At 42.7% G+C, this 20,135-nt stretch overlaps 1 protein-coding gene across 2 annotated transcripts; it reads right to left on the bottom strand.

Annotated features, from left to right (window-relative positions):
• Nucleotides 1-5,295: 5,295 nt before the first annotated feature.
• efhd2 (EF-hand domain family member D2) lies at nt 5,296-18,384 on the bottom strand. 2 transcript variants are annotated; one of them, XM_031905036.1, is made up of 4 exons: nt 16,891-17,421; nt 13,428-13,575; nt 10,976-11,110; nt 5,296-5,983 (listed from the first exon to the last, which is right to left on the bottom strand). In XM_031905036.1, the coding sequence occupies exons 1-4, from the start codon at nt 16,935-16,937 to the stop codon at nt 5,849-5,851; spliced, it is 465 nt and encodes a 154-aa protein (XP_031760896.1). In that variant the 5' UTR covers nt 16,938-17,421; the 3' UTR covers nt 5,296-5,848. The 2 variants fall into 2 exon arrangements, with proteins under 2 accessions (XP_031760896.1, NP_001011261.1); NM_001011261.1 differs by lacking the exon at nt 16,891-17,421 and adding an exon at nt 18,062-18,384 and having other exon boundaries at nt 5,298-5,983.
• Nucleotides 18,385-20,135: the final 1,751 nt, after the last annotated feature.

Here is a 20,135-nt window from a genome sequence, read left to right on the forward strand (position 1 = left end):
GTATTTTTTTTTTTTTTTGTAAATAAAATTCTTTAAAGTTGTCATGTTTTAAGGCACGAAGCAAAGCTCTTGGAAGGATCTTTCAATAGGAATAGACTATTTTGATATTGTTCATGAACAGGATGATGATATATGTGTACATATCTATATTGTATATATGTGATGAACATGGATTTGGCTCTTTTTGTGCAACACTACCTTTTTCTCTGTACTGCTGTTCTACAGTCAGTGTTTTAATGTTTATACCTTTTTTTTTTGTTTTGTTTTGTTTTTTGTTATTGCACGGTTTATTACATTTGCTGGATAAGATACGGCGCACACTCTTGTACCATTGCAGTGCTGCGCCGCTATAACAAGTGTCATTAGGGTTGTTGCTGACAGACCTGATATGCATGAAGGGCACTTACAAAAAATAATAATAAAAAACCAAAAACATGCTAACAGATTTCTTTACATGCTGTGAGCTGACTATTTGTTCCACTGGGTCTGCGTTGGCCGTTTGCTGATGGGGGAGGCAGGGCTAGGGGCTCATTTATCAAGGGTTGAGGTTAGAGATTTAATTAAGATAATAGGAGCCAGTCCATTTAATTGGGATTTCTGTAATAAAGTTGAATTGATTAGAAGGTTAATTTCTCCAGCTCATACAACCGAGATACCACAGAAATCAATGGGAATTGGATATTCACTTTTTTTGTTTCTTGAAAAAATTTGAATATTTGAGATGTCACCTGACTCCTCAAAGGGCTGGGGATACTGGGAATTGAGAATATCACAAGGATTGTGGCACTTTTGTTCAATAGCAATAAAACCGCCTTCATTTCACATATGGCACAGGTATAGCAAAGTTCTCAAGCTCATAAAAACCAAGAACAAGGTGATCTAGGGTGTTTGCAACCCTTTGGCAGCCATTGCAACTCGTTTGGACTGGCAAGTTGTGGGTTCTGGCAAATGCCAGTGGGGCTGCTATAAGATGCCACAGACAGTCACTGTTTATTGGATGGGTGGGGGATGTTTGGGCCTCTGTGTACTTGAAATGCCAGGAAATGCCTATTTTGAATCACAGTTTAGGCTTACGTTCAAAAGCTGCCCTCACCCCCCCCCTCCTTTTTTTGAGGGGGATGAGAAGGGGCCACATTGCTAGTGCAAAGTAATTCTGCACTCTGTACTAGAAGAGCCAAAATCTAATTTAAAAATCAGAATTATGGCTGTTTAAATTACCATGAGTGGCTTTTTGTCCCCCGGTAACCCATTCTCAACTTGCCCCATGGCAGCAGCACCCCTGGAAAGGACTTGCGTGGTCTGAACTATTGCCAAACTTGTGCCATACGTGAAATAAAGGTAGTTTTATTACTATGGAATGGGAGTGCCACAATCCTTGTGATATTGGGGTGGAATATATGTGAAGCAGAACATACCATGTTGCATGCACTTCTTTAGGAAAAAGTTTTCTGGAAGACTGCTGTGATTAAACAAAATAACTGCAGGTCATTTATTTGATCAATATTAATCCATTTAAAATCTTTCTCAAATATGGTAGAATTCAAGCAATGCTAAATGCACCCCTAAAATTGACCATACACAGTGAAAGATTTGCTATTGCTGGTATGATTTTCCTGTGTATATTTGTGTTATAGAAAAAAAGCAATTTGGTACCAGGCAGAAATCATAAAATGGGTATATGTGAAAACAAAAATTGCCCCCACTAAAAATTAATATTAAAACTGTTTTGCAGCAGCAAAGGTTGAATTTCTTCTAACCAATCACATGCCAGCTGCCATTCAGTGCGTTCATAAATCTATAAATCTATCCGTAGAGCTGTTTAACACTGCTGCTGTTAAAGGTGAGTACAGGGGAGAGCCGGGGGCATTAGAAAGCTGTTCTCAACCTGTGGGTCAGGACCCTTTTGGGGGTCGAACGACCCTTTCACAAGGGTCGCCTAAGACCATCGGAAAACACATATTTCCGATGGTCTTAGGAATCATTTTATGGTTGGGGGTCACCACAACATAAGGGACTGTATTAAAGGGTCGCGGCATTAGGAAGGTTGAGAACCACTGCTGTATATGATGATAGGTTTTTGGTTTTAAATCTGTACAGGGTTTTGGCCAATGGGGGTTGATAGAAGGTTTTCAGATTCACGTTCAGTACCAAACCTGCTCCAAAAAGAGAGTATTAACAGAAGGTGACAGGTCTCATACATGTAAACAGACTCCCAGTAAAATGATTAGGATTTGGAGGCCTATGTCAAGAGATTATTTGGGGGTATGAATTAAGACTGGCTGATCAAAAAGCCCCAAAAGATTATCTTGTTATTATGCAGCCTATCCATGTTGCCATGCAGAGCATGGATTCTCAAATTCCCAACAGCACGCAATGTTATGCTGCATGCCAAGTGTCCTTCCTAATGGTAACAAGCTGTTATCCAGTTGCAAGAAGCAATTGCAAGCCATTGTCACAGAGCCTAAAAGAGGACGACGTAGGGCACTGTGACACTGTAGGGCTCCTTTAGGTCTGAGTACGCAGTGGGCAAATTGTGTTTTTCCCTACAGTGAGTTGCATCTAAAACCAAGTTAGTTGCATTCTGATGTTTTCTGCAACTAACTTGGTTTTAGTGCCGATTAGTCCTTCCTGCCTGCTGTTCCAAACTTTTTTTGACTACTGCACTGTGTACCCTGAAGCTCCTCTCCTGACCAGCAGTTTCCAGGGTATCCTCCGTGTTCTGCTTTAATAGATGCAGCACACTTGTGGCTAAAGAATTGGGCTCAGACGTCATTCTAACGCCGAACACTGGAACTGACACCAGGCAGACTGTGAAAATATTCAGCTCAACTGCATCCAATTTATAGGGAAGCACAAGCGAAGTTGCGTTCGTTTAGATGAATCAGAAGCAGCACGCATGAGTCAGATGCAGTGAAATTGTGTCCAATTCAACGCCTGCATTGCACATGCAAAGACACATGAATTCTGGGAAAAGCTGTGCACTGGGGGAAAAATACATAGCAATTTCATCCAAAAATGTGCTCATTGTGTCAGGGTAAGTGAATATGCCATTATACTTTTAGCAAGTTAGTCATGGTGAATGACACATCCAAGATTGCCCTGTGGGCTACTGCCCACTAAAGCCTAAATAAAGAAGTAGGCTAGAAATGTTGCACATTATGTTTTAGGCTTCTGTACCAGCCCAAGGCAACCACAGCCATTTAGCAGGGAAGATCTGTGCCTCCAAAGATGCCCCAGTAGCCCCCCATCTTCCTCATGCTCTGTGCTGCTGTCACTTACTGAGCTTAGGGACCAACTCACAATATACTGTATATATGGGATATAAATGTCACACTATAAGACTGATTAGTCAATAATACAGATCATTATTACATGGCAGCTCTGTAACCAGTGCAATTAGCATCAGAATTTATATGACAAAGATCATATTCTTCAGCTTACAGCCAATGAACTTCGCTATTTATTCAGTGTATAGCCAATGAACTTCACTGTTACTTCAACTTATAGCCAATGAACTTGAGTTTGCGGATTTTATTTCCCAATGATGTAGATCAGTGCTGTCCAACTGGTAGCCCCCCACCTGTCTGGCTGCTTTGAGTACCTTTGTGGCTACCTTTGTGTAAGATTTAAATGGTATCAGTATTGAGGTTAACTGGCCCCCTGCATGGTTCACACATTTAAACAAGCAATCCCCTGTACTGATCACACCTTTTAATCCCTGCATTTTTCACCTGCTGCATTGTTCATACCTCAGGATCAAGCTGTAATCAATGGCATTGTTCACTTCATCACACCCCAGCATTGTGTCCCTGTATGTACTATGTATGACATTAATAGGCAGCATAGGGCAAACAGAGCATGGCATACACAGGCAGCATAGGGCAGGCAGAGCATGGCACACACAGGAAGCATAGGGCAGGCAGAGTATGGCACACACAGGCAGCATAAGGCAAACAGAGCATGGCATACACAGGCCGCATAGGGCAAACAGAGCATGGCACACACAGGCAGCATAGGGCAAACAGAGCATGGCACACACAGGCAGCATAGGGCAAACAGAGCATGGCACACACAGGCAGCATAGGGCAAACAGAGCATGGCACACACAGGCAGCATAGGGCAAACAGCATGGCACACACAGGCAGCATAGGGCAAACAGAGCATGGCACACACAGGCAGCATAGGGCAAACAGAGCATGGCACATACACATGCAGCATAGGGCAGGGAGAGCATGGCACACACAGGCAGGGTAGGGCAGGCAGAGTATAGCACACACAGGCAGCATAGGGCAAACAGAGCATGGCATACACAGGCAGCATAGGGCAGGCAGAGCATGGCACACACAGGCAGCATAGGGCAGGCAGAGTATGGCACACACAGGCAGCATAGGGCAGGCAGAGTATGGCACACAGGCAGGGTAGGGCAGGCAGGGTAGGGCAGGCAGAGTATGGCACACACAGGCAGGGTAAGGCAGGCAGAGTATGGCACACACAGGCAGCATAGGGCAAACCTGCCCTATGCTGGCTTCGATTATCGGCCCTCCACCATTTGGGCAGAAAAATTCCGGCCCTCGGTACCACAGAAGTTGGACAGCCCTGATGTAGATGAATAGAAATTGCATGAGTGAAGGTTTAAGCTTCATCATTTGGTAGATTTTTCAGCTTCAGGAACTACACCATGGTGTTTGGGCCCCCTAAATAAAGGCACCACCTTTAAATTATTTTTTTTTAATGTAGAGAGTGCTATTCTGAGCCAATTTGCAACTTCATTTTTTATTGTTTTCTGGGTTTTAAATTATTTAGCTTTTTGTTCAGCAGCTCTCCGGTTTGGAATTTCAGTAGCTATTTGGTTGCTAAGTGATCTAACCTAGCAACCAGGCAGTGGATTGAAAGAGAGACAGGAACATGAACAAAGGAGGGTCTAAACAGAAAGATAAGTAATAATAACAATGGAAATTGTAGCCTCGCAGAGAAATAGGTTTTTGGCTCCTGGGGTCAGTGACCCCCATTTGGAAAGAGTCAGAAGTAGAAGAAGAAAATAATTAAAAGGACATAAAAAAATGAAGAGCAATTAAAAAGTTGCTAGGAATAGGCCATTCTATAATATACTAAACGTTAACCTGAAAGTGTACCACCCCTTTAATTTTCCCGCCTCACTTCCAAGGCCCAACCTTCCAGCCACCTTCCCCTGTAGCCTTTAGCTTGTAGCGCAGTCCTGCCCAGAAAGCTTGATACTGACCTGGGCTCCTGGGGGGCCCTACTGTAACGTTGGGTAGAAAAACAACTCCACGCCAATATAACTGCACATTATTTTTAATGCTCTTCCATTTACCATTAAGACAACCTGTGGTGATGGGTTCACTTTACATCATATATATTTGTACTTTATGAAGAGAAAGCCAAGTATTGCAATTAAACACTACAAAAATAGTCAACAAAATAAGTCACACAATGTGTTTCTCTATATCAGGTACCTGGATATCTGCTATCACTTACCCTGGCTGTGCAAGCTGGGAATTGTAGTCCCCAGCTGAAGGGCTGTCAGACTGAAAAACCGGCTTTAGGCTGTTCCTTAGGTACAGTTTTAGTAGAAAGTCCACTAAAGGTGAGTCCTTATTAGAAAGAAGCACTTTCAGTGTTGCCCGGATCCCTTTTTATTTACATGTTTGACCAAAAACGGCAATAAAATGACATAAAAAAATATTGCGTCTGCAACTGAAAAATAAAAATGGATTTGCTAATAAAATGGTTCACTTCATTGGTCCGTTCAACCTTAAGCAATAAATTAGAGATCTGTATAATATCTGTATATTCTTCTCTCTGCATGCTATGAAAATATCCACTCTGGTTATGGCTTAAAGGCAGATTGCAGTTCTTTGAATGCCGCTTTCCTTTGTTCTTTCTCTTCAGCTTGTCTCTTCTTTTCTTCTTGCTCTGCTTTGATCTCTTGCTCAAATCGGCTCCCATGATTGATTGCCTGTACCTGTAACAAAACACTTGGATAAATAGGTTTCTTTTATAGGAAGTGGGATCTGGTCAGTATGAGAACCTCAATTTATTGTTGGGTTAATGGTGGCCATACTGCAGCCCCACACTAACTGATATTGTGCTATGTGGTCACATTCAAGCTGCTGCCCAATCACAGCTGACAAGAACTGATTTTGTTGATTGATGTGGTGCAAAATATTGTCACCCAAGCAGCACATGACAACTAAACTTGAAAATGAATAAATCCTTCAGCACATGGGTGCCTGTAGTTTGGCTCCCTACCTATGTTACAGCAGGCAATTACTGGGGTATTCACCTATGGTCAGGATCTTTCACTGGGGATCTGCATACTTGTGCATGCAGGGCTAATATACTTTATGAAAGTACAAGCTATGCATACCCCTTGGTAGCTTGCAGTAGCAACATACCATGAAGCGATGGTGCCCATTGAGGATTTCTTACGTGTCTGGTTTTAAAGGGATGAAAGGAGTTACTCAGCTTTAAAACAAAACCCCTGTAAGTGGTATAACCAATTAAATATTAGCTTTCATACAGACTGCCCTGTTACCGCATATATTGCCACCCTAGCACTGCCGAGACAGCAGGGGTTTGAGCATCTTTGAGCATTTTCTGGCCGAAACCCACCTTGTGTAAGCAATGTAGATGCAACCAGGTTCGGACTGGGATTCAAAATAAGCATTTCAAGTACACAGAGGACCAAACAGCCCCCACCAGCCCAATAAATAGTGACTGTCTGTGGCATCTTACAGCAGCCCCTCTGGCATTTGCCAGAATCCACAGATTGGCCTGGGTGCAGCTGACATTTTTCAGTTTGGTATTTAGCCAAATCTTGTGTGGAGGAAGGACTTATCTTGTATGCACAGATCTGATGGGTCCCTGCATTTAATAAGGGATGCTAGGTCAGAAGTAGAACAACTAGCTAAACTTTCTTACAGCTGATGTGCCAAGTCCATCTCATCATTTTATTAATACACTGCCTTAGTGTAAAGTGATTTATTCCATTAGCAGCACCACTGGGTGCCCAAGGCAGCTGTTACTGGGGACCCACTAAATTCTAGCAGCTATGGTAATGTTATTGCTCTACATTCAGTTACTTACAGTTAGGTCCATTAATATTTGGACAGAGACAATTTTTTTCTAATTTTGGTTCTGTACATTACTACAATGAATTTTAAATGAAACAACTTAGATACAGTTGAAGTGCAGACTTTCAGCTTTAATTCAGGGGGGTGAACAAACGACTGCATAAAAATGTGAGGCAACTAAAGCATTTTTTTAACACATTCCCTTCATTTCAGGGGCTCAAAAGTAATTGGACAAATGAAATAACTGGAAATAAAATGTTCATTTCTAATACTTGGTTGGAAGCCCTTTGCTGGCAATGACAGCCTGAAGTCTTGAACTCATGGACATCACCAGATGCTGGGTTTCTGCCAGGCCTTTACTGCAGCGACTTTCAGTTGCTGTTTGTTTGTGGGCCTTTCTGTTTCGAAATGTAGTCTTCAACAAGTGAAATGCATGCTCAATTGGGTTAAGATCAGGTGACTGACTTGGCCATTCAATAATTTTCCGCTTCTTTGCTTTAATAAACTCCTGGGTTGCTTTGGCTGTGTGTTTTGGGTCATTGTCCATCTGTATCATGAAACGCCGCCCAATTAATTTGACTGCATTTAGCTGGATATGAGCAGACCGTATTTCTCTGAACACCTTAAAATTAATTTGGCTGCTTCTGTCCTGTGTCACATCATCAATAAACACTAGTGTCCCAGTGCCACTGGCAGCCATGTGCGCCCAAGCCATCACACTGCCTCCACCGTGTTTTACAGATGATGTGGTATGCTTTGGATAATGAGCTGTTTCACGCCTTCTCCCTACTTTTTTCTTGCCATCATTCTGGTATAGGTTGATCTTGGTTTCAACTGTCCAAAAAATTTTTTCCAGAACTGTGCTGGCTTTTTTAGATGTTCTTTAGAAAAGTCCAATCTAGCCCTTCTATTCTTGAGGCTTACTGCACCTTGCCTCTGTATTTACTTTCATGCAATCTTCTCTTTATGGTAGACTTGGATATCGATACACCTACCCCCTGGAGAGTTGTTCACTTGGTTGGCTGTTGTGAAGGGGCTTCTCTTCACCGTGGAAATGATTCTACGGTCCAGGTCTTTTTGTGTTGCTGAGTTCACCAATGCTTGCATTCTTTCGCAGGATGTACCAAACTGTAGATTTTTGCCACTCCTAATATTGTAGCAATTTCTCGGATGGGTTTTTCTGTTTTCGCAGCTTAAGGATGGCTTCTTTCACCTGCATGGAGAGCTCCTTTGACCGCATGTAGTCAAAGCACCACATGCAAGCACCACACCTCAAATCAACTCCAGGCCTTTTATCTGCTTAATTGATAATGACATAACCCCGGACTTGCCAACTCCTGCCCATGAAATAGCCTTTGAGTCAATTGTCCAATTACTTTTGAGCCCTTGAAATGAAGGGATTGTGTAAAAAAATGCTTTGGTGGCCTCACAATTTTATACAATCGTTTTGTTCACCCCACTGAATTAAAGCAGAAAGTCTGCACTTCAACTGCACTGCTTCATTTAAAATTCATTGTGGTAATGTACAGAATCAAAATTAGTTGTCTCTGTCCAAATATTTATGGACCTAACTGTATATATCTCAACTCCTAGCCCCTCTAATGACTGCACGTGTGCCAGCAGGGCCCTCGCTCCTATATCATGCAGCTACTGTGACTGAAGTAACGGCAGCAAAGTCCCCTAATGGGCACAAAGCAACACTGCAGAAATGAGAGAAGCCATTAAAGCAATGCTGGGCAGATGGCTGATATAAAACTGGCATTTATTGCAAAATATATAAATAAGGAGAATGAATCCTGGAAGCAGCAGACCAAAAACAGATGATGCATTACACACACTCCTACCATCTGCCTTTATGGCAACAGCATCCACAATAATCACCATATAAAATGGGGTTTGAATGGGATATTGCCACATAGTAACTACATATTGGTGCCTTTAATAGAACCATCACCCTTGACTGAGCAGAATCTTTTGTGATATATTATGATTAATATTGGCATACCTATTTAACAAGCTGGGGAGAGAAGGTGAGCTCATATACACCATACATCACCACATACAATCTGGCATTTTATCAAGCTGTGTAAAAATTGTATTTGCTCTTTACTCCATTTTTTTCATAGACTTGGGGTTACATCATGTCTCAGGTGGAGTAAAATACCGAATTCATTTTAAAGCGATATTTAAAAAGTTAACTTTTAGTATGTTATAGAATAGGCTATTCATAGCAACTTTGCAATTGGTCTTCATTTTTTTAAATTTTGTATTGTTTTTGATTCACACTGGATATAAAAAGTCTTCACACCCCTGGCAGCTCTTTGTTTAATAAAAAAAAAACACAATAAATCTATACAAATATGTTGAAAACAAATCAGAAACAGTTTAGTGAAGGAAAAAATCATACAAAAACCCGGTTGCATCACACACCCTTTAATAATCAAGTATGTGGCTGCATTCAGGATCAACCGATCACAGCTGCAACTGGTGCTTTAGGCTGATGCCACACGGGCGTATTCTTGGCAAGCCGAAAAATACTTGCCGAGAATACGCCCCACTACTGTCAATTTAGCCTACCTTGTGCCTATACCCGAATGAATGGAATACACTTGAGTACAGGCACATGTACCTGATATCCACCAAAAAACGAGAGACTTCATATTTTCGGCGGATATCAGCTATATGTGCCTGCACCCGAGCATATTTCATTCATTCGGGTGCAGGCATAGGTAGGAGCACGCTATTTTCGCCAAGCGTTTTTTGGCTTGCTGAAAATATACGCCATACGCTAAGCGTGGCATTATCCTTAGTCAAGTTGGATGGAACTATGAATAGTTTTTTGTCACAAAATCTTCAAGCACCTGTTAAGAATATGAAGAGGAACTTCACCATGACAATGACCATAGCATACATCTAAATCAACAAAGCAATGGCTTCACCAAAGGAGGATCAATCTTTTGGAAAGTCCCAGCCAGAGCCCTTAATAAAACTGAAAATCTGTGGGGTGATCTGAAGAGTGCACAGGAGATGCCCAATTTGACAGATCAGGAAAATGTTTGCTAGGAAGAGTGGGCAAAAAATGGCAAGTCCAGATGTGCCAAACTGATAGACCCAAAAAGACTGAGTGCTGTAATATTTACAGTATTAATACAGGGATTATAGCTTGTAATACAATAATACAAGTATTAATTTAGGGAGTGTGCACACTAATGTGACCAGGTTTTTGTATAATTTCTTTTTTTCTATTTTACTAAACTGTTTCTGATTTGTTTTTAACTTTTTTACATAGATTGCAATGTTGCAATAATAATATTGGTTTCTTTATTTATTAAACAAAAACCTGCCATTTTGTAGGGGTGTGTAGACTTTTTATAACCAGTGTACTTGCCTTTTTCTTCTGACTCTTTTCAGCTTTCAAACCAGCCAAACAACTATTGTTATTGATACTTTTTGTTACTTATCCTTCTATCCAGGCCCTCTCTTATTCATATTCCAGTCTCTTATTCAAACCACTGCCTGATTACTAGGGTAATTTAGACCCTAGCAACCAGATAGGGGCTGAAATTCCAAACTGGCTTAATAATTCAAAAAACACAAATAAAAAAACATGAAGACCACTTGCAAATTGTCTCAGAATTTCAATCTCTACATCATACTAAAAGTTTAAGGCGAACAACCCCTTTAAGAAGAATTCCAGAACTGAAACTGACAGCGTAAAATAGATCCTTTATAAATATACCATTTATTTTCATGCCAGTTTTCCAGATTAAATAATTTTAAGCAGCTTGATAAATCTGCCCCTTAATGTTGTATTGAAGTGACAGGCACCTTACACAGCGAAGGGCCACAGGTTGCACATACAGCCCCTAGGATATTCCTACCTTAGCCTCAAAAAAGCATTTGGCTCCTTTTACACCTTCTATAGAGACGTCAATCTCGGAGAGTCGTGCCAGAGCGTGCAGCCCGCTGTCTTCCTCCAACTCCCCGGCCGCTGCCTTGCGGAAGATTAAAAGGAACTTCAAAGAGAAAAAGAGGGGAATTTTAGTGGTTTCAGGCATATGGAATCAGAATACTTGGAGGCAGGGCACTGCTTATAATTAGCAAATGCCATGATTAGGGCTTTTTGCGCTGCATCTGGAACTCACAGGAATAACGACGACTGTTGCATCTATTCTGTTTGAGCCAATTTCTATCGTATTTGCGTGGGCCACTGAGGGTGTGTATAGAAAGACTTTAAGTTTGTATGCGCTTCAAGACACATTTTTAAAGTACAATAAAAACATATTCACTGTACATTTGTAAGCTGGCTTTTACTTAATGTCTTAAACATCATCCAGCCTACATCCCACTAAAATTGAAAATTAAGGTCAACTGCCCCTTTAATTTTGCAATATCAACCAAAATTCTAACCATAGCCTGAAATATCTGACAGCACTAAATGAAAACCAGCTAAGGAGTCTGGATTGTAAGCCTTTCTGGGTACAATAAATGCTGATTATTGCAGTCACTAGGCAGTGGGTTAGTGCTGGCACGGCTCAGTGTATGAGAGAGACAGCAGAAAAGAATAGCATCACTGGCAGTTGCTCAGAAGCGCAGATCTCACCATCCTTAGTGTTCCAGCTAATGGCACCAATATGCCAATTTATTTCTCTCAGGCTTTCTCAGTACAAACATTTCCTGCCGAAAACAGACTGCAATTATCTTCCATCACAGGGCAATGCAGGAAGTCCATCTCAGTTTCCACTGCACAACTTTATATTTTATCACAGAGAATAACAATACCAGGCCCTTCAGAACCTCTTCAACCACAACTTCCAGCACCCCCGGGAGGGATACAGAGAAATACAGTCTGACATCATCTGGAGATCTGCCAATTGCCTGTGCCTGTTGATGGTCTATTCAGTCCGATAGACTTTGCTCGCCACTCCTGCCATTATACAGAGCTAACCGGCTGCACCTGCTGTATCTGGAGCACTCAATCACAGTTATATTTGATTGCTGCCAGATGCAGATTTATGAGTGCAATAGGGGAGTCCCATTATATCCCAACTGATGTACATCATTAATGTATTCAATGATACAAACCTGCCAACATTCTCTTGTTTAAAACGAGCAGAGCAAAGATCTGTAGTTAAAAGGCCTGGAGAATCAATGCTCAGGAAGTAAAACACAGATTCATGCTCCAGAACTTGGATGTTGCTCCCAGTGGCCCCAAAGCATGTGTCATTTTTTAATTCTTGGCTTGGAGGAAAGTTTTGGTTGCATAAAAACCAGGTGTACTGCCAAACAGAGCCTCTTGTAGGCTGCCAGTTCACATAGAGGCTACCAAACAGCCAATCACAGCCCATATTTGGCACTCCCAGGACTTGTTTTCATGCTGGTGTTGCTCCTCAACTTTTTTTACATTTGACTGTGGCTCACAGGTAAAAATGGTTGGGAACACTACTCCTAGGTCTATCATTAAGCATGCTATAGCACAAACTCATAAGACTGTGTGTACCTTCCTTTAAGTATGAATAAATTCTCCATGCTTGTACTATGCTAGTTTACACTGAATTTCATAAGAGGCGCCCAGCCATACCACTCCATCACCCAAACCATGTCCTGTTTCCATTTTGAAATCAGACTGTGCTGTAAAATCTGGCAGCATTAGGGTGAGGCCCAGGTCTCACTGAGTAGTACACACAGCAGCCATGATCACAGGTTCTGAACTGGGTTTCATGGATGCAAACTGAAGCACCCAATGATGAAGCACCCAATGGTGCGAAACGCGTTAGGAGAGTGGGTACCATGAGGCACTGGGATGCACCTGTCTGTTTAGTATAGTATGTTTGTTGTTCTAATTTGAATTGTTTGCTAATTGATTTAGAGCCAGTAAATGGTTTGTTTATTTCACTGGAACATTTTGTTATTTGATGCAAACTGAAGCCAGAGGTTAATCACTTGGCCTGCTTGTTGTTATTTTCCCTATTTATCTAATAAAAATATTAAAAGGAGAACCTAAATATTACCAGTGCCTTTTACCACATCTTCAAAAAAGGTGTTGCTTTGAATTTAAATTAGTTCTGGCTTTTAGTCCTAAACTGGCTCTGGCTGATTTATCAGAACAAGGCACTCCTTATGTATGATTATATTCTAAGAGGTTCCCGGGTTGTATGGCATTATTTGGGGTATCAAAAAGTGGAATAAATATAACTTTCAATAGAAAGGGGAACTTCCTATCACCTCTCAATACATAAAATTATGCCAGTAAAGTATTCCCTTTTGTTATTCCACAATCCAACACTGTTTCATAGCCCTTGGTCATAGCACTGGTCAGAAACAACGCCTCACCTCCCTGAAGCTGAGTTTCCCATCAAAGTCTTCATCCACTTCTTTGATCATATTTTTGAGTCCAAGATGTGTCTGTGGAGCTCCCAGCTTCTCCATCATGAGTTTCAACTCCATGAGGTCAATAAAGCCATCGTGACCTGCATCAAACCTGTTGCATGTGACAGAGGAACAATGGAAATGCACATTGTACAACAGTCTAACACTTCATTTAAAGTTATACTACACATTCAGAATGCACAGTCCAACACTCTGACCAACTAATTGGCACACATACCAATACCAGCCATATTTGTTAGATATAGAGGGCCCAGCATTACAGATCTGAATCTCTGAGTCTCTGGGTAATGCTAAGCCAGGGCCAGCTCCTATCATTTACAGGAAGGTGTCACATATGCTGCCATTTTAAAACTGCCTTTCACATAATCCCCCCAGTACTAGGATGATTTTCAACAGATTATACTGCCACAATCTCATGTCGTAAATGAGGGGGAAAGAACAATAATGATCCCTTGGTTCAGTGTATTTCCAAGCTATTTTTACCTTTCCCTCCCCCATTAGAAACTTTAGAAAAAATGTATTGATGTTAGTTTTTTAATGCAGTGTATTTATTGTGATATGTGGAAACAGTTTAGAAATGCCATTTATCTGTAATCACACTGATCAACAAGCAAACACTGTAATTACACTGTCCATCTATACGTAACCACACACGCACACAGCTAACTGCACTCAAAGGGGGGGGGGGGGGGAAATAATTCACTCTACCATTAAAATGTTATTCTTGAACCAACAAATGTATTTTTTAGCTGTAATATTGGTGTGTAGGCGCCATCTCATTGCATTGTGCCTAAAGGTGCCCATACACCTTAAAGGAAAAAGAAAGCCAAAGTCACTTGGGGGTGCCAAAATGTTAGGCACCCCCAAGTGACTTTGACCACCTACCTTTTACCCCGGGCTGGTGCCCCTGTGAGGAGGGAACAGCACCAGCCCGGGGCACCTGGAGCGGATCGTTTCCGTGTTCTGGCTTCCTTTTCCGGAATGCCAGCGGTGGGCGCATGCGCAGTAGAGTGAAAAGCCGACTTTAATGTTTAAGTTCGGCTTTTCACTCTACTGCGCATGCGCGCGCAGCGAAACAGAAGGAAGGAATCGCCGGCAGCTACCCCGGGCTGGTGCTGTTCCCTCCTCACAGGGGCACCAGCCCGGGGTACGAGGTAGGTGGTTAAAGTCACTTGGGGGTGCCTAACATTTTGGCACCCCCAAGTGACTTTACCTTTCGTTTCCCTTTAAGATCCTGACCTATGGGTGGGCGATATAGGGAGAATCCAGGCTAATTTGATTGTTTGGCCCTGGGGCCAAAGAATGGAATTATTACGGCGGGTATAGGCAAAGTCGGTCCAGGGACCGCATCAACGAGCCGATGCGGTCCCCGACCCCACTAGATTTTTTAACCTGCCCGATCGAGATCTGCCCGATTTCAGGCCAGATATCGGTCGGGCAGGACCGTCGGTAGTGCCCATACACAGGCCGATTAGCTGCTGAATTGGTCTAAGGGACCGATATCGGCAGCTAGAATCGGCCCGTGTATGGGGACCTTAAGTCTGAGCTTTCAGAAGGAGCCAGCGCTACACATTAGAACTGTCTTTAGATCCCCTACTTGGGTTTCTTACTATTGAGTGTTATTCTGATATCTACTGGGAGCTGCTCTATTGCTCCCTTCCCATTGTTCAGCTGATTGGCTGCTGGGAGGGGGGTTATATCACTCCAACTTGCAGCTCAGCAGTAAAGTGTGACTGAAGTTTATCAGAGCACAGGTCACATGGCTGTGGCACCCTGGGAAATTAAGAATATGGCTAGCCCCAAGTGAAATTTCAAAATTTCTATTTGTGTTTTTGAAAACAGAATTCAAAGCAGGATTCTGCTGGAGAAGCTCTAATAACTGATGTGTTTTGAAAAAAAATGTTTTCCCATGACAGTTTTCCTTTAAAGCAGTGCTTTTCTGACTTTTTTTTGGTTTGTTCCCTCTTTGACATCTTGCATTTGTTCAGGCCCCCCAATAGAAAAATCAAGGTTACGCTGTCAGTCATATTTGCAGCCATATCTAGAACAGCAAATGCGGGTTCAACCCAGTTCTCACCCCCCTTGAACTGGGTTTCCAGGAATTATTTAGGGTAGCAAATAGGCATTCCCCCAAATCTCATCATTGCAGGGTGCCCTGTCACGGCTCTAGTTCCCTCTATGGAAGCCAACCTCACAGTCGTGATAAAAAAAAAAACTGCAACTGTGATTTTTCCAGACCGGAATGCACTGAATCTGCCAAATGCCAGTATTTAGTACATGCTGAGCAAGGACTTAGTTTGCCAGTGCTGGGCCCTAACAATGCAAGAAAAGCCATTTCTTTATGGACATAAGAGTCATTGACCCCCAACAAACAGAACTTTCTATTCCAGATAATGATCAACTGCAAAGCTGTTTAGAGCAACTTTACTGCCGTAGGGTATACTATCCCTTGAGTACCTGGCATTAAAATAAACCTTTTGTTTCACACCCCACAGTTTTTGGAGCAGATGTTGCCTGGACTCCCTATAATTACTATACCGATGGGTGGGGATCACTGCTCATTATATTATTCACCCACATCCAGATCCAGAGGGTGAGCCATGGCACCGCCCCAGATTTTCTTCCTACTTTTAGACACAGCCGTACTGGGGTCATTATCTCTGGTGCAATCTCAATGTTCCTATTTGTGTGCTTATATCATTTCAATGTATTAGTCACCCTGAAATACACAACTGAAATGCATCAAAGCATTCTGGATTCCTGAACAGCACGTATTTGTGATATAAATGATAAATGCAAGTGGGATTGCCTGATCTCCTTGCACACTAGTGAGCTGCACATTTGTACCCCTTCTGTACAAGAAAATATCTACAGTATGAAAGACCCCAGTCCATGGAATACAGAATGTGAGATCTAGTAAGGAAATGCTGTAGCTATTAAATATCCTCCTAATACTCCACAAGGCACATTTCATATTGCACACACACTCATATATTTACAAGATTTACATTTAAGATTTTACTGCACACGCTTGTATATAACCCCCAAAAAACCTTATTTTCACCATAAAATAATTTACTTTCAATACTGCATTTTTTATTTTTTAAAGGACAAATTTTTTAGATGAGTTTTCTCCAAGCCTCATGGCTGCTAGGCTATCCACCATGATTCCCCCAGCCCCCACCAGCAATGATCAGCACACTATGTGGATGACTCCCATCTCATACCTTATTTATATGCTCCTCTCCATAAGGAGTCATGCTGTGTATGCACAGGGTCATAGTGTGTGGGTGTGCGACCATTATGGACTTTTACTGACTAATATTCCATATACATTATAAGCTATCTTTATATGACATTTTTCTAATGAAGTTGAGACGCAGCACACAATAATGAGGAGGGCTACCTGCCTGTGTCTGCAACCATCACACCATGCTCATTCCATGGACACATTCAGTAAATAAGCGGCATTTGGGAAAAAGATGAAAGCAGAATTAGCAACAGGTACTGTGATAAAGAAGATATTTGGCTCCCCTATTAGAAAGGGAAAATAATACCCAGCCAGAGGCAGAGCTGTGCTAAGGATGTTGAGTACAGGTTATGTTATTGTGTAGATACTAAAGAAATAGAATACTGGAAGGAGTTAATCCAAGGGTGGTACATTGTAGTGGCACCAATGGTTATTTATTCATCCATGCAAAGGCTTTACAAATAGAGTTACAGCTGGCTTTTGTATGTCATGTGACTGCTATACTACAACACCTCTGGCAAAAATACGGTTAAATATTAATGCTTCTACTGTAGGTTTTCAGGTTTGTGTATCTGATGAACATCCATCAGTTACAAATTAGGGCACTGTGACATCGTTTCAGCGATAAGGAACACCAATTCTTATTACATTCGCACAAACACACTCATACACATATATATGTATATACACACACACATATATTTATATATATGTATATACACACATACACATATATTTATATATATGTATATATACACACACACACATATATATTTATATATACACACACATATTTATATATATATATATATATATATATATATATATATATATATATATATATATATATATATATACACACACACACACACACAGACATACTTATGAACACGAACAAACACACACATATATTAATATATATGTATATACACACATACACATATATTTATATATATATATATATATATATATATACACACACACACACAGACATACTTATGAACGAACACACACATATACACGCACTCACATACACTTCCATGCACACAATCAGCACATTTCCAGCAATATTTCAGGTTCATACAAAGGGGCTCAGGGGGTACAAAAGTGGCATAGCCTCTCCATCAGCCAGGGCATGAGCCAATGACCACAGCTGCTGCATTAACTCTTTGGAAGCCCTGCTATTCTAGGAAGCAGTGTAAGTATAGCTAAGGGTTCATGTTTGCTCCATAAGAGGTTCTGCAGCAGCAGCAGCACAGAAGGGCTGGATTCCTGTTTTGTACCCCAGCAGCCTTATGGATGCTGCAGCCCCTACACTTGCACTCACTGTCTGAACATCTTCTCCATGTCCTTGATCTGCTTCCTACTGAACTCCTTGAACTCGGTGTAAGGGTTAAACACCCTCATGCAGGGGGACTGCTCCCGACGCCGGGTCTGTTCGGGTGTCGTGTCCCCTCCGTCATCCTCCATCCTCAGTCGCCTGTTGAGCCGGGAGGCGAGCTCGTCGTCTGTAGCCATGGAAGTGTACGCTTTGCGTTATGGCAAGTCCTGTATAATTACGGCCAGTTATCTGCCCCCCCCTGCCCAAAGAAATGGCGCTTTCCTCGGTTACATGAGCCGCACACTGGCCGGGACCCGGCTTCCCTTTACTACACACAGCAGTCGCAGTTTCATGTGACTGATGCGCCGGGTACCAGCGCCATGTAAGGCGTGAGCTGATTGGCTCCTGTGGGACGGCTGGGGCTGGTCCTTAGGCGCCTGCTGGATGGGGGTGATGGCAATGTTCTGTATGCGCGGCACATCGCTTGGCTCTCCTGCTGGCCCTCGGCTCACAGGTTCCTGCTTTCTGGGCTGCTGGGAATTGTAGTTCTCTTGGGGTAGCGCAATTTTTTTTTTTTTAACCAGCCACGAAATTATTTTTTAAATGGATTTTCAGTGTGGCTTGCTGAGTAAAGCATATCTACTCCAATATGTGAGAGGCGCTACCTTTCTTATAAAGCTAGTGGTAAGGAAAGGCACACTGTCATTCAGCAGCAGGGACGTTTGTCTGGCTAGCAGTGACCTTGGCCAATGTGCCCTGCCAGTAAGGCCTGGACTAGCAAGTGCCAGAGGGGCTGCAGTAAGATGCCATAGACAGTCACTGGTTAGTGGGCTTCAGTAACATAACATTTAAGGTTGGAAAAAAAGCTGAAATAATTTCCTCAGTTTGTTGCAGTTCATCACATTTCAGGTGGTTATTTTGAGTACTAATAATAAGAGTAGTATGGCGGCTGCAATCCATCTACATACACCTTTTTTTACTGCAGTTCCTCATGCCTGTGTACAGAGAGAGCGCAATCACCAGGTAGAGAGAGAGAGAGCGCACGCAATCACCAGGTAGAGAGAGAGAGAGCGCACGCAATCACCAGGTAGAGAGAGAGAGAGCGCACGCAATCACCAGGTAGAGAGAGAGAGAGCACGCAATCACCAGGTAGAGAGAGAGAGAGAGAGCACAATCACCAGGTAGAGAGAGAGAGAGAGAGCACAATCACCAGGTAGAGAGAGAGAGAGCGCAATCACCAGGTAGAGAGAGAGAGTGCACGCAATCACCAGGTAGAGAGAGAGAGCGCAATCACCAGGTAGAGAGAGAGAGAGCGCACGCAATCACCAGGTAGAGAGAGAGAGCGCACGCAATCACCAGGTAGAGAGAGAGAGCGCACGCAATCACCAGGTAGAGAGAGAGAGCGCACGCAATCACCAGGTAGAGAGAGCGCAATCACCAGGTAGAGAGAGAGAGAGCGCGCAATCACCAGGTAGAGAGAGAGAGCGCACGCAATCACCAGGTAGAGAGAGAGAGAGCGCACGCAATCACCAGGTAGAGAGAGAGAGAGCGCACGCAATCACCAGGTAGAGAGAGAGAGAGCACAATCACCAGGTAGAGAGAGAGAGAGCACAATCACCAGGTAGAGAGAGAGCGCAATCACCAGGTAGAGAGAGAGCGAGCAATCACCAGGTAGAGAGAGAGAGCAATCACCAGGTAGAGAGAGAGAGAGAGCGCACGCAATCACCAGGTAGAGAGAGAGCGCACGCAATCACCAGGTAGAGAGAGAGAGAGCGCACACAATCACCAGGTAGAGAGAGAGAGCGCAATCACCAGGTAGAGAGAGAGAGCGCAATCACCAGGTAGAGAGAGAGAGCGCAATCACCAGGTAGAGAGAGAGAGCGCAATCACCAGGTAGAGAGAGAGAGAGAGCGCACGCAATCACCAGGTAGAGAGAGAGAGCGCGCACGCAATCACCAGGTAGAGAGAGAGAGCGCGCACGCAATCACCAGGTAGAGAGAGAGAGCGCACGCAATCACCAGGTAGAGAGAGAGAGAGCGCACGCAATCACCAGGTAGAGAGAAAGAGAGCGCATGCAAGC

This window comes from Xenopus tropicalis, chromosome 7, assembly GCF_000004195.4.
Source record: "Xenopus tropicalis strain Nigerian chromosome 7, UCB_Xtro_10.0, whole genome shotgun sequence".
NCBI lineage: Eukaryota > Metazoa > Chordata > Amphibia > Anura > Pipidae > Xenopus > Xenopus tropicalis.